We start from the raw sequence: 15,089 nt of genomic DNA on the forward strand, positions 1-15,089 counted from the left end.
ATGATCTTTTGGGCCATGTTTATGACCCTTTGCAGTGACATCCTTTGAGCCACCATGTAGCTGGTGTACCACACACACATGCAGTACACAAAGATGCTCTCCAGAGTGCATCTGTAAAAGGATGCCCGCAGCCTCTGGGTGATGTTATTCTTCCTGAGCATCCTCAGGAAGTGCAGTTTCTGCTGGGCCTTCTTCTGTAGCTCAGAGGTGTTCACAGTCCTGATCAGGTCCTCCTCGATATGGACTCCCAAAAAGCAGAAGTCCTCTACCCTCTCCACAGAGTTCCTGCTGATGAACAGTGGTGGAATGTCTGTTTTTTTTCCCCCTAAAGTCTATGATAAGCTCCTTGGTCTTTGATATGTTTATGAGCAGGTTGTTCTCTCTGCACCACCCAGTCAGCTGCTCCACCTCAGCCCTGTATGTGGACTCATCCCCCCCAGAGATGAGCCCCACAACTGTGGTGTCTTCAGCAAACTTGACGATGGTGTTACTGTGGTATGCTGAGGTACAGTCAAATGTAGAGGGTATACAGCAAAGGGCTCAGCACGCAGACCTGAAGGGAGCCGGTGCTGATGCTGATACATCTGATACATCAGAAGTTTCTGGTGACAGTAGCAGCAAAACACCATCAGACATCAAAGGTGTTTAAGTCTGATGTTTAGACATGCTTTGACATGTTTCAAGTTGTGTTGATTACACTTCATCTTTATTGTTAAAGCATCACTGGAACAAACTGTGTTGCAACGCCCTCTGGTGGATAACTAAAGGAATGCAGCACTGCAATAAATGGAAATCAGTTTAGTTCTCAGAGGTCAGAAAAAAAATAATAAACTGGACTAGAGATCTATCCAGGGTGTCCCCTGCCTATCGCCTAATAGACTCCACTATATAGCAGATGAATGGAAAAAGTTAGAAAAAGATGACTTGTTCAGGCCAAAACTTCAGAAAAATGGACACAATCCAAACAACGTCAGTGTTTGTTTTCGAGTGTTTAACATTTTATAAACAGCTTTAACTTTAGCTGGTGTTTGTTTAGTCATAAATTCCCATTGTTGTGGGACTATGTGAACTGGAGTGGTTTTTAAATTAAGATTTTCAAATAAATAAATTAGTACCATTTCAGATAAAAGCTTTTGTGATGTTTAGTAATTTTCTGTTGAAGATTTTTCATAATAGATCTAAACCTGAGGTCCCCCAAATTGGGGCACTTTGAGAACAGATGGTGGCAAACTGTAGCAAAAATGTCATTTTAAAAACCTTCCCTGAAATGTCTTTACTAAAACATCCACATTTTGTTCTGTTTTACTTTATCAGCGTCGGCCTTAGCTGGGTTAATGTTTGCATGTTGTCCTATGGTTTAATAGAGGTTTAGAGCCACAGCTGCATCATTTCAAAGGAAAATTCATTTTCACAATTTTGTTTTGGTACACCTGAAACTTTTTGCAGTCATTCATTCATTCATTCATTCATTCATTCATTCATTTTATTTACTGCTTCTTATTCCAATTCAGGGTCATGGGGAAAGCTGGAACCTATCCCAGCGAGAGCAGGCGAGAGGCAGGGTACACCCTGGACATACTGCAGGGCCCAAAATTAAAACAAAAAAAGAAAGGGAAAACAAATCAAAACAAACAAACAAACAAACAAACAAAACACAAACATAACAAAACCCATGTACCGTGACATTGAGAAGATAAACATTAATAATATAATGTACCATAACACAAGAATGTCAACTTCTATTCTCTGAGGGTCACTGTCCTGCAGGTTTTAGATGCTCTCTAGCAGGCGGTTCCACAGACGAGCGCCACAATGGTGGAACAAGGCCTCGCTGTAAATTTTAGTCCTGACTTTAGGAACAGTTACAAGTCCAGTACCAGACAACTTAAGGGTCTGTGAGGGCTCAAAAATTAAAAGTAGGTCAGATAAATAAAAAGGCCCAAGACCATTGAGACATTTCTAAATCTCTAAAATAACCTTAAAATCAATTCTGAAATGCCCAATACAGCGGTTTAAAAACTGGTGTAATGTCTTCCTGCACATTATGTGGGATTATTTTCCAACCAGAGGACCTGGACACTTGGAAAGCCACTCAGTCAACTACAAACTGTATTTGGCACTGTATGCCACAATATTACTGAGTCAAATGTGATGCAACGTCTTATGTTTGACCAAAACTATGTCATGCATTTAGAAAATGATCCCTAGCACATCTTTAAAAAATGGCTGTAAAAGAAAAGAAATTGTGCTGAAATCAAGATGGAAATTTGATTTTATTAACATTTTAAATATTTTTGTTACAGGGCTAAAAGCATTATGTATATAAGTGTTATTTATACACACAAACACACACACATATGTATATATAAGTTGCCGTTGCTACGATTTGAGCTGCTGTCTGTGGCCAGATGAGGATCAGAAGGTAAAGAATAAATTCCGGTGTTACTTTTACACCCCTCAAAAGCACAAATCCAACACATTGCAGGAATATTTCATCAGAAACTATGTGAAAGAACAGATGTCTGAAACTAGCAAATCTACACTATGTAAGTTCACATCCCTTCATATGCGTTGGTGGGTGTGGTTTTCTATGCCTGCAAGGTATAGGAAACCACGTGAGGTTTTAAAAGTTTTCTCGTGATGTAGATAACCTGTCTATGTCATGAAAAACATAACCTGGTTTTACCCTGTAGAGGGCGTTATGAGCCATTTTTTACACACAAAATTCCATTTTTAAAATAGATTAAAAAAAAATACAAATTTTATCCACAGTATATGTAGTTTTCATCGCAACAAAGTAATACTGTTTTGTTTGTAGCTCAAAATTTTTTGGGTGCACTACCCCTTTAACACATGCGCAGCATGACAAGTCCCATACATCCACATTTCTCTGTTATGATGGCCAGACATGGCGAGGCGAGATGGAAAAGATGAGCTGGCTAGCTCTATTGATGGATTTGAGAATAAAGACAACATTAATGAAGCAACCAATGGACATAAATATTGAACTGATTATTACAACTAAAGTGATCATCCAATGTAAAAAAGGGGAAAAAAAACTTGTAAATGATCTATTTTATCAACAGTTGTTTACTTTGGGTGATGGGGCACTTTTATCACTGCTGCACAAACACTCACACTTCAATGCTAAAAGGAAAAACCTGGTCTTATCCAGATCATCAGTCTTATCAGAGTTTCTTGATCAATGTTGGCTGTTTAACTTCAGTCGTCACATCTCATTGTTTCATGACAGAACTTTACGCCATGGAGACGGTTGGTGAGATGATGATACATGAATTCTGAATTATGATCTAGAATATGGTAGGGATGATTTAGAACAACATATAGAAGTACATTACATGCTGCATTTACTGACCATTAGACATCTGACGTTTACCCAAAGGAAGGTCAGTTAAGACTAAATATTTTTAGCATTGGCTCATTCTTTTGTTACATTATAGTAAAACAATTTCAGGCATAGTCACAAATGGTGATTAATCATGATTTGAAAGCTGTTATTAAACTAATTAATTAATTTTTTTATCATTTGACAGCCCTAATTTATTTAAAATGTTAAATATGTTTAATATAATATATAAATATATCATCTTCTTTTTAAGCGTTGTGTGACATCAAAAGGCGAAAAAAAACTGAAAAATCTCTTCTGGTTGCTTTGTATCAAACTGTTGTCAACATGTTGAAAGTTTAGGAGGATGGGTGGGCAGGATGTGGTTCCTTTTTCCATAAAGGGCTGTATATAAAACTTTATTGCACCTGCAGGCAGTCTCATACATAATTATTAAGATATAATGATCATCTGCACATACTATCAGATTAGCTCAATCAAAAGTCAAAGTACAAGCTGTTTTTTATTGACAGCAGTAAAAGAGATTAGGTAAAGGAGACACAATTCTAATTTTACACTAGCTCATTTCCCTTTAACACAAGTTATACTTGTGTTAAAGCAAGTTGTGTAAGCAGAAGCACATTAGCTTAGCTTAGATTGTCATTTAATTGCAAACTTGTACAAAAATCATGTCCATATATATTTACATTTAAAAACATTTAGGTGACATCAGCTGCATTTGCAGCCCTGCGTCTTTATTATACTCTTGGGGACAACATAATTTAGTTATTTCTGTTTGCACCCAAAGATTGCACATGTTTTGCATGGCTTTGTTACTTAACACAGAAAGCTCGTTAATGAGGTGAACTTATCTTTAAAAACAAGGTTGTGACTGCATCATCTTTATGTGTCTTTCCTTTGCTGTAGTATTGCACTTTTACACAAATGGAAGGGGCATTTCACAGCAGCTGAGGAACCTTCTTTGAGGCGTGAACAATGTTGTCAGTATTCTTGTCCATAATCTGACAGTCCAGCTCTGAGTGCACAGCTTTTTCTCTCAAGAATGCAGATACAATATAGCGCCCCATTGTGCAGGGACGTGAGCTGAATGGCAAGTTCTGTCAGGACAATGCCGGTAATGTTGTTGTGTTTTCTAACATGCTTAATCCAATTTAACTGCATATAAACTGGTCCTCACCCTGCAAATATTCTGGAAAACTTGCTACTGTTTTTAAAATTTTAGCTGTTTTCTGTCATTCAAAGTATGCATTATTCTACAGTAATTTTGTTTTAAGAAATATGTGCAGAATATTGGGGGGTTGTGAATTATGGTTTTACTAAACAAAATACATTTCCCTATCTTTTCCTGAGCATGACGAGGTCATCATCAGTAGATTCATCATGTAACATTCTTGCTTAAACTTAAGTGCCCATTTAAACCCTTTGGACCCTGTGCTTAATTTTTAGGCCTTTGCTCAAACATACCTCAACAGAAGATGATTTACCCACAAACGCTGCCCCCTCAACTACTTTAAAATGATTTAGTTTTTCCTCTTATGGTTAGCAACAACATCATGAAACACATGCAAAATAATCTGCTAGTTTTCACCCCAAACTTCACCATTTTTGAGCAATGAGTGCAGAAGGGAACCTTTAGGAGGGAGGTTGTAAAGCAATAAAAAGTTGCAATGATGTAGTGTAAAGAAATGTTTTGGTTTTTTAGTCAGTAATACATGTAAACTTGTTCTAACAAGGTTGATAAGATTGATTATAATCTTATTTTTGTTCAGTAAATATGGAGATTCAACCAGTTAGATTTGTTTGCCATTAAAGTACATCTAAAGAAAATGAAAAAGAAATCTTCAAAGTTAACAACTCATCTACTTTTTCTTTTATCTGCACCAATACTGAAGTATAACGATGGAAAATTGCCCACTAATCCACTCAAAAACTATGGGATACAGTTAAAAACCAAAGGAAGGGATAGTATTTCAAAAGCATTGTGTTTGAAGTACAATTAGAGTGTTGTTTGCACTTCAAACACAATAATTCATCTGAAAAAAATGTCAAGTCTGAATTATTATATGTTGTCTTTGGAGTCTGATACGACGCAGAGAAACTCAGACTGCCGCTTTAAAACAATAGTTTTCATGCCAGGCACAAACTGGGGGACAGAAAGAGGCTCAGTTGAGTGACTGCAATGGGCAACCACACAAGCAGATCTTTCTTTTTTCCCCTGTCCTGCAGAACAGTGTGACAGTGTTTCGCTGTGCCATATTTGCTGAGGGGAGTTGCCCTCTTGTTATTTATCATCATGCCCTCTAGGTCGTGCAGCAATCACCCTACAATTGACACAGTTTTTGAAAGGCTACATCAGCAGACAGATAATCAGTGAGATAAAGAAGAGGATCTTCCATGCCAGGGAGGTGGCGAGAGGGGGTTGTAGTGAGAGGGGAAGGGCTGTGCATAAATAGAGGCCAGTAGGGCATTCGCAGTCCCACAGTGTCCCAGTGCTTTATCACAGCCCGACAAGCCTGCAGCCATGGCGTTTAATGGAACCTGGAAGGTCGACCGCAATGAGAACTATGACAAGTTCATGGAGCAAATGGGTGAGTGTGTGAGCGGATGTGTGTGTTTTATGATGAAGTTAGAGAGGGCAATCTCAGCTGCATTATGTAGCTGCTGAATTGTGTTTTTCCAAATGGTCTGACATGGTTGTGTGTGTGTTACACAGAGCAGTGAAGGGTTCATCAATCTAACCAAATAAATAAATAAAATAGCACCGTTTACTGGATATGCACACTTGTTTAAAATGTTGTATTTTACCCATAAATGGAGCAATCTCGTCTCTTTGAACTGTTGTAAAGGTGTCAATGTTGTGAAACGTAAACTGGCCGAGCACGACAACCTGAAGATCACCATTGAGCAGACTGGAGACAAGTTTCACATCAAAGAGTCCAGCACTTTCCGAACCAAGGAGATCGACTTCACCCTGAGCGTCCCATTTGACTACACCCTGGCTGATGGCACTGAAGTCTCGGTGAGTGGAATAAAGTAACAAAGATATGACTAAACCATCAGAAGAAATGGTTTGCTTTAGGAAAATGTGGTTTCATTTAAAAGCAGATGGATAGCAGATATATGTTTTCTAACAGGGTACATGGGAGATGGAGGGAGAGGCGATGAAAGGCAAATTCACCAGAAAAGACAACAACAAAGTCCTGACCACCACAAGAGCTCTGGTGGGAGGGGAGCTTGTGCAGGTCAGTGAGTACAAACATATTATGCCAATAATATTCTCAATAAAAGTCTCCATAAACCGGCCACACCTTTGCATTTTTCTTACAGTGCTACAACTACGAAGGGGTGGATGCAAAGAGGACTTTCAAGAAGCAGTAATCTGGATGTTGGAGTTCATATTTTTATTTTTATATAAATGACACAATATCTTTTCTAACAATAGTACAAGGCTAAATTAAGACTTCAATGTAAAGATTTTCTATGACACATACCTCAAAATGTCTTACTTTTTGTAAAGTTTTGAAGGAAAGTCATCGTCACCGTGCTGCACTGCTGCTACATCTGGGACACAATGTGGAAGAAAATGTTGCTCCTATATTAAAAGGCCATGAGCTGGTCAGTTATGGTAAATTCTTATGCATTAAATGAAACATGAGCTCTAAGAATCACCTGTTTTCCTCAGACGGGGTCAGACAGGTCAGCTGAAGTTAACCAAACTGTGAATTGCAGTTGTTATGTACCCAAGTGAGCTCATAATGGATTATATGAGGCTGAGTAGACAGCACAACAGGCCATCACTAATATTACACAATTAGTGTCTAAAGAGTTGGGGGGGTGGGGGGGGAATAATAAAATTGCACTAATGTTTCTATTAAAGCAACTTGTGTCACTGAGGTTTAATGTCTGTGGTAATTGATGTATTGTTTCCAATGTGAGTTCAGCCTGATAAACAAAATGGCAGAAATATGACTGCTAATAACCTCGCAGGTTATGCAGCTTCCATGTCAGGAGGATTGTTATGATGTACAAAGTACAAATTACAAAGATCATATCTTGGTGATTATATTTTATGAGACTCTTAGGTTTGTTATCTTTATAATTAAGAGGATTTAAATGCTAATGTTGCAATATTACAGCATTTCAGGCCTGATTCCAAGTGGCAACAGCTGTGGTGTGATTTCACAGAGATGTCATCTGCTGTCATGTGTTGCTCTCTGAGTACAGAATATCCTTAGAAAATGAGAGTAAATCACATGATATAGCCAACAATGCATTACATTCAGTGCAAAAAAAAAAAAAAAAAAAAAAAATCCCAGATATGTTACCCTTCGGTTATGAAGGTTATGAAGAGAAAAAAATAAGAGTGTGCATGCAATGAGCCTTTGTGGCCACAAGGGGGCAATCTGTTTCCACTTTTTGGACCAGCAAAAGATAATATTAAATGGTCAGAAACGTGCGGAGTAGTAATTGATGCCATCTGAGTGGGGTTTTTGTGTGTATGTGTGTTTGTGTGTGTATTAGAGTTAGGAAATAATATGGAAGCTTGGCTGACCCAGGGAGAGAAAATAATTAAATTAAGTAAAAATCCCATTTTGATGATAATAATCATTGTTTGTCCTTTCCTCTATGTAAATATAGTGTAAGTATGATGTAATTATCATACTTTAACCATTACATCATTATCAGCAGCAGCTTTATCATAAGCAACATTCAAGAGAAACTTATATTTCTTGTGTTTCTGCTTTATAAGACCAGAATATATAAATCATGTACAACTGATAGCTAACAACCACTATAATCATACCTGCTGTGCACCCATTGTACACTGGCTAACATGAGGGCTATCATCGATCGATCATAGCACCCGCCCTAGCGGCACCCTGTATCATGGATGGTAAAAGCCTGCCATGCACCACTCTAATCTTTCAGAGGCAGAGGATGCTTTGAATACCAGTTTTCCCCTGATCCCACAGTGAGGAGGGAAGTCCCCTGACACTCCTCAGATGCTGGAGGGCTGAGCAGATTTCAGTGCAAGGGAGAAATGTGCTGGTGGGCTTCCCATCTTTATGTTTTGATGTGGAAAGTGAATTTCATGCTCTGGATTCTTGAAGCAGCAACATAAAAGAGTAGTACATGTAAATCTTCTATAGTCAGACAGATTGTAACAGATAGAAGAACCCATTCATTTAGATTTTACTCTTAAAAAAACAGTATATACATTCAGATAGATTTTAAATCTTTTACATTGTTTTTATGTAGCAGTTAATGACCCAGCACTGTATTGTAGATGGATGCTGTACTGTTGCTAAAAAACCACTGAGTTGTGCTGTGGAGCTCTTTATTGTTTGTGGATAAGGGCCTCATCTGGTCTATGATGTCATCTTGAGTCAGGCTATCATATGACACACACTCTGTTTGCACAGATGCACACACACACACCTACAAAATTGTTGGATCTCAACCCAAATTATTAAAATAATATCTCCCTCATCTAATCTAATCATCTGGAATCTGGTAGAGTAGACCGAACCCGCATAAAATCAGTGAGAAACAGGAAAACCGTGGGAGAGTCAGTCTTCAGTGTTTTGATTGCTGAGAGACTGAGGGCATGGGGGCCCACCCAAGGGAGGAGGAAGCTGTGGTGGATGAGTGGAGAGGAGGAGGGAAATAATGGGAGGTGGACAAGGAAAAGACAGAGAGGACAAGAGGAGCATTTAAAGGACAGTGCAGGCAGAAGCCGCTCCTCGCCCTCCATTCCTTCGCAGCTGTGAGATCAAATTCACTGATTCACTCTGAAGTCTTACGCTTATTTGATAGAGTGGTGATCACATAGACATTAGAGGTGTCCGTGGGGAGTGTCGGGGCTTTTGGTTAGGCAATGTTTCTAAGAAGGCATGGCAACTTTCTGGCCCGTCAATGTTTACACTGTGACTGTGCAGGCCTTTGCAGACACACACACGCTAATGAATGATGACTCAGTCTTTGTCAGAGCTGAAAACTGTATGCAAATACTTTTCATTTTTAATTTAAGCCACTATACTCCACATGTTCAGATGTGACTACTACCAAACCTGATCATTGTCATAGGAATTTAAGGGAGCACAGTATGTTTTCCTATGTTGGGTAGGAAAAAATGGTTGCAGCCTACAAAAGTCCAGCGAGTCAACCGTAATAATCTGCCCAAGTATAACACGAAGGATCTCAAAATCAGCCCATGCAAAGTGGTTTGAGTGTGGTTGCTGAAACCTAACCCAAGTTTTTATCTTGCCCAAAGTCAGTCACCATACACAGCCAGTTGTTGATCCATGTGTGACTTCCCAGCCCAAACTTGTATGCTTCATTGTTAGCCAGTTCTGAGCCTGTGCTAATTCACCAAAGGGGAGCTGATGCCAGAATCCAGAGAAGACTGCAGATCTAAATCTGTGAAATTCATCCGGGTGGTCTTCATAAAACAGGAAGTGTAGAGTGACAGAAAATGCAGCAGGAATGCTGCCACATCATCACTGTAATAAAGTGCTCTGATCCCAAGAGACAGTTGGACCAGTGTTAGACTGCTGTGTAATAAATAGAATATAACTTCTATATTTAACTAAATAAATTATGTATGGCCTTGACTCTGTATAGATTCATGGTCTCGATAAATGATTAAGAATTAAATATTTTGATTTATCGTCAACAGAAAATCAAACTTTCAGTATTATCTCCCATCTGATTGTTTTTATTCTTTACTCCACCTGGGATTAAACTGTTTTGGGAACTTGCCCATTAAACTCAACATGGGCACATTATGGAAGCATTTTTAGGAATAGGTGGAAGCATTAATTCAATCAAAAGTTGGATGGTTCAGTGCAGCTGCAGATCCTCTTAAGCAAGAACATTTGTTTGGTACATTGCAGCAACCGTGAGTCAAAGACAACAGTAACACCTATGGTATTTTATGGGCTTTTCAAAGGGAATAACACCATTACAATGTGTTGCCAGTTGATGAGTATGTACCTTTGTGCACAAAAGCACTTTTACCCCCCCTCTTCACTCTGCTCTGACACCCTGCATGAAGACCCTGAGGCACAAGCAAATGTGCATGTCATGTGAGAAGCTGCTGTGTACCACCTGGTGTGACTGAGCTCACAAGAAAGAACAGAGACAGTCAAGACGGAAACTAGATTGGCTGTCCTCTGTCTCAGGAGTAGCCAGCTCCTGGATTTGTCGGACTATTCTTATAGAGGGTAAAGGGAGGTCTCTGTGTCCCCCGGCACACAAACCATTTTATAAGATCCCACATAATGTTTTCATGGTCTTTTGGGATTGTGGGGGAGGTGCTAACCAATGAGAAGTGTGTTGTATGCAGGTGGATTTTCAAATGGGTAAAAGGCACCCTCTGATCTACTCAGCTGGTCTTAATTCTTTCCACTATATTTGTTTTTATCCCTACTGCATAGCTTTAGTATGTCTGTAATAACATCTGTCACCAACAATACTGTCTAAGCTAAAGGCAGTTACAAGAAACATTTGTGGGAATTTTTCTTTCTGGCCAGTGTATATTGCTGTAGCATCAATCTGATTGCTTATAGCTAGCTGTGATAGCAGGTAAGCTAAGGCTAATAATGTTAGCAAAGTAATTCCAGTTTAGTCTCTTTAACATAATTTTCTGATCCCATCTGTTACATTTTGATGATTCAGGTCATATATATTCAAATCAGTCATCATGATTTAGGATTTCAGGAGGAACAGAAGTGAGCGAAGAACTGTTAACATCGTAGAAGAAGTGAGGACAACACATACCTAGACTAGACTGGAATTGCAAAAAACATAAGACATCTACGCGAAAGAACAGTGTAGGGCTACATGAGGAAGCTGAGATCCTTTAATGTCTGAATTACGATGTTGCATATCTTAGCCACATTTCAAACATATTTAAGATAAATAAGTCAGTCATTACAACAAGCTTGATGTCAATCTTTAATGGCAGATGGCCTGAAATGTCTTCATTGAACATTTTCATAAAAACCTCTCAGTTTGATCAGCTTTTTATGTTTCAGTCTGACAAACCTCTGCAATTCACTGAAATTCTCCTTACAGTGGCTAAAATACATAAATATCAACAGTATTGTATGCATTTAGAAAAAAAAAAAAGAAAAAGAACAACACACACACATGCTGTGAACATGCACAACACACAGCTACACACAGTATACTGAACCAAGTAAAGGAATATCTTTCATTGACAGAAGAAGGGATCATTATTTAATTTCCAGGGAGTTCTGTACCATACTGCTGATATGAATCTATTTGTTCAAGGAGCATATTTTTCTCTAGATTTCACAGTGAATTATGTAGGTATAACAGTATTCACATATTACATATAGACTGTTTCAATCAGACAGCTACAAACAACCCAAAAAAAAGAAAAAGGAAGCTATAGAAAAATTATCAAATGAATATACAGTTAAACTTACAATAATACTTACAATGAATTATAATTTGGGCATCATCTATGAATTTTAAAAAGAAAACACCCATTAAAAACACACACACATATCCACACACATTTTATATAAATACTTGTTCTAATAAATTTGGTGCCACATGGGGCTTAAAAATGTCTGTAAAAGCATTAACTGCTTCAGAAAATCAGGTGATATGATATACCTGCATATGGTGCATATTATCATTATTCATAACAAACACTCACTTCATTATTTCATCATCCCAACATGATTTTACACATCTAGGCTAAACATAGCAGGGGAAATGTTTTCTTACAGCATTTGAGTTCGTAATTGTCACATTATCGTGAAAAGTGACGTGAAAAGTACAAGAATCTTTTTTTTTATTTTCTTTTTTACAAATGTGAAAATAATGATAATTTTGGCATCAAAATGTTGCAGAAATATGATCACTTCATGATATGTCATACAGCAGAGACATTATTGCAGAACCCAGAAAGACACCAAATTACAAAAGAAGATTTTTTTTCCACCCCTATCATTACTATGTAAATTCAAACTTTACAAAAGCAGGTTGAATCACATTGCCTTCCTAAAAATAGATAAAAGAGTCAAATTGCTTAAAGTGAATATTCTTTCAGATGCAGAGTGGCTCTTTGCAGTGACACCAAAAGGGACATGCAGCAAAATAATGTCATACTTCATAAGAAATCAGACTGAGGACTACAAAGCAGTCAGAAATGGAATAATTCCACAAGCCTAGATAGCTCTCCAGTGTAAGAAAAATGCCTTTGGTCTTTTGTTTCTTTATACTGCGTTCTGTCCTCCTGCTACACAATGAAGGAGCAAATTCCTAATAATAGCAGGGCTCAGTTTGCCATGTCTTGCCGTCTCTGGGATCACTCTACCTTCACCAGCAATGGCTTATTCCTGTCAATGCCTCTTTGAACGCATCTGATTACCACAAACTCCAAATTTATGAGCTGGATCAGGTTGTCACTCAACACTAACATCACTGCAGAGCTGACCAGACAAAGAAGGACTTCTGTGTTTGCTCATCAGTTAAAAACAAAAACACACACAAGCAAACTGAAATCTACAGTTATGTAGAAAGGACATGTAGCAAAGCGACAGGACAGCTTTGGTATGTCAGGGTGACTCATCACTTTATAATGGCACAAAACATAAATGCCAAAAGAGGAAAAAGTATGAAAGTTCCTCACACGCCTTTAGCACAACATAAACCAATCAAAACATTTCAACATTGTCTTGATTACAAAAATACCCTTTTGTATTTCTTTAAAATATCTAAAAATGTACAGCATGTTTTTTTTTCTTTTTTTTTTGCAAAGTCATGCTTCAACATGTATTTATTAATCATAATAACATTAATATGAATGATATACAGAATAGTAATAATTATGATCATATAATAACATTACCCAGTAGCACTTTAGCCACACTTCCACTCGTCTGGCTTTGCAGAGTGGCTGCATGTCACATGTTTTCACTCCTCTGGTGGTTCAGTTCTTACACTTGCATGTGCAAAATGCAAAGCAAGAGATCTTCCAACGTTAAAAAGGCGATGTGGTCGATCGGTAAACAAAGGGCATGAGCTCCTTTGCTATGAATGTGTCAGAGGATGTGTAGCCAAAGCGCTGCCTTTAAATCCCGAGTAGCTACGTAACAGTATAAAAAAGGAGTTGCAAGGACTTTGTTTGGGGGGGGGGGGGGCTCGATGTGCGATGGAGGCTGGGGTCTAGTATGTCCTGAGGCTGCTGCTGCCTGACAGAAAGAGATAGAAAGAAAGGGGAAGAGGTTGCCATGGTCACTGCACATGAACCTTGTACACTAATGAAAACACAGGGGATCCTGTGGCACTGTTGTACAACACTAACAGATTCTTAAAGCCATGAAATCACAAACAATGATAGTCACTCTAATGAAGAAACAAACGCATAAACCATGCTTCTTGTTTTGTTCTCGATTTCTTACATTTGCCTTTCTGATGGCAAGACCACACACACACTTTCATCCCACAAATATCTAAAACTAGGTTTGTTTTCAAAACAATTTCTGTTGTGCAAAAAGCTCAAGCATACACAGATGAAAGCTGACACGGTGTCAATATGGCTTGGTGGTACTGTTCATTCCACCAGATGTTACTGAAAGTGCCAGACTTTCTCTCTCTCTCTCACACACACACACACACACACATGACAAAACAACAACAACAAATAAATCACACTTTTTCCACATATCTACACCTTTACATCAGACACTGTGCCTCAGGGGAGAGGCACACTGCTTTGGTGCCGAGGTGCGATCTACACCTTTCATCATCGCCTGTTGGGATCAATGGTTGCCAAGTGAGAGCCATAAACTTACCGACGGTGCGCTGCTCCAAGATCCGGAGTCAGGTCTGTCCTCTTGGTTTCTAATGGGACACGAGAGGCAATCAGCACCGCCCGTCACAGCCGGCCACGACCACCATCACACATCAGGAACCTGAGGACACAACGTAGACAGTTTCACTGGGCAGAACTGCTGGAGGACAGCAACTGAGGTTCTGTTCTTTTTTTATTGCTTGTACAACATTTGACCACTAATGAAGATTTTTTAAGTGATGTGTGTTTAATACTTTTAAGAGATTTTGTTTTTCATTTCCTGAGGTCTTAATAATTTATCTGAGAGAGGTTTTGGTCAAAATAACAGAAGTGCTCCAGCAGTTAAATAATTTCCTGCTCACTTACATCTCTATTCAAGTGGATCATTTTAGGGGCATGGACTGACCCATGACTCCATTCCACCCTCTCTTCCTCAGGGTCTGCCTCTCTCGAGATGTGTAGTACTCAGTAACCCTTTGAGGATGCCATTACTGAATAAGGGGCATACTGTTAAGAGCTTAGACTATACACCAAACTGAAACCAACAACTTCTTGACAAGGTATCTTATCCTTAAATGCTTAAATTTCCCCTCGTCTACAGTTAGACTATGCTTTATTGAAAAGGTATCTTGTTGCAAGTCATGTGTTGTACTGGCCAAAATGGTTGAACAACAGAATATAGTGGGTACTGACTGGGTAATAATATTACAGAGATATATCATCCGCTCCATAAATGCTGCACGTCCTGTGTTCTGCTTAAGTTTTTTAGTGGCTAATACTGTTTATAAAGTCAACATTTTACTTATGTTTGTTTTTGTACTAGTTAATGCATGTGCTGTATTGATGGTTCAGTCAAAGACAAAGGAGAAATCTGACTTTACTATTTCC

At 38.6% G+C, this 15,089-nt stretch overlaps 2 protein-coding genes and 1 long non-coding RNA gene across 7 annotated transcripts in view; 2 read left to right on the forward strand and 1 right to left on the reverse strand.

Annotated features, from left to right (window-relative positions):
- The first annotated feature begins 290 nt into the window (after positions 1-290).
- LOC121639666 lies at positions 291-14,329 on the forward strand. The gene is made up of 4 exons (XR_006010235.1): positions 291-462; positions 4,003-4,005; positions 10,604-10,609; positions 14,319-14,329. It is a non-coding gene; the product is annotated as an uncharacterized LOC121639666 (long non-coding RNA).
- On the forward strand, positions 5,662-7,260 carry LOC121639664 (fatty acid-binding protein, intestinal-like). Its single transcript, XM_041985047.1, has 4 exons — positions 5,662-5,955; positions 6,214-6,386; positions 6,502-6,609; positions 6,695-7,260. Exons 1-4 carry the CDS (start codon positions 5,889-5,891, stop codon positions 6,743-6,745), a joined length of 399 nt encoding a protein of 132 aa, XP_041840981.1. The 5' UTR covers positions 5,662-5,888; the 3' UTR covers positions 6,746-7,260.
- LOC121639663 (RNA-binding protein with multiple splicing-like) overlaps positions 11,315-15,089 on the reverse strand; it is a 41,785-nt gene continuing 38,010 nt past the window's right edge. For 2 of the 5 annotated variants that reach the window (XM_041985046.1, XM_041985044.1), the window contains exons 7-8: positions 14,203-14,322; positions 11,315-13,599 (exon numbers count right to left, since the gene is read on the reverse strand). In XM_041985046.1, the coding sequence (XP_041840980.1) occupies positions 14,286-14,322 (37 nt within the window). In that variant the 3' untranslated portion in view covers positions 11,315-13,599; positions 14,203-14,285. The remainder of the gene's footprint in view (positions 13,600-14,202; positions 14,323-15,089) is intronic. The other 3 variants (XM_041985043.1, XM_041985042.1, XM_041985045.1) reach the window with 2 other exon arrangements.

Source organism: Melanotaenia boesemani, chromosome 5 (assembly GCF_017639745.1).
Source record: "Melanotaenia boesemani isolate fMelBoe1 chromosome 5, fMelBoe1.pri, whole genome shotgun sequence".
In the NCBI taxonomy this organism is placed as follows: Eukaryota; Metazoa; Chordata; class Actinopteri; order Atheriniformes; family Melanotaeniidae; genus Melanotaenia; species Melanotaenia boesemani.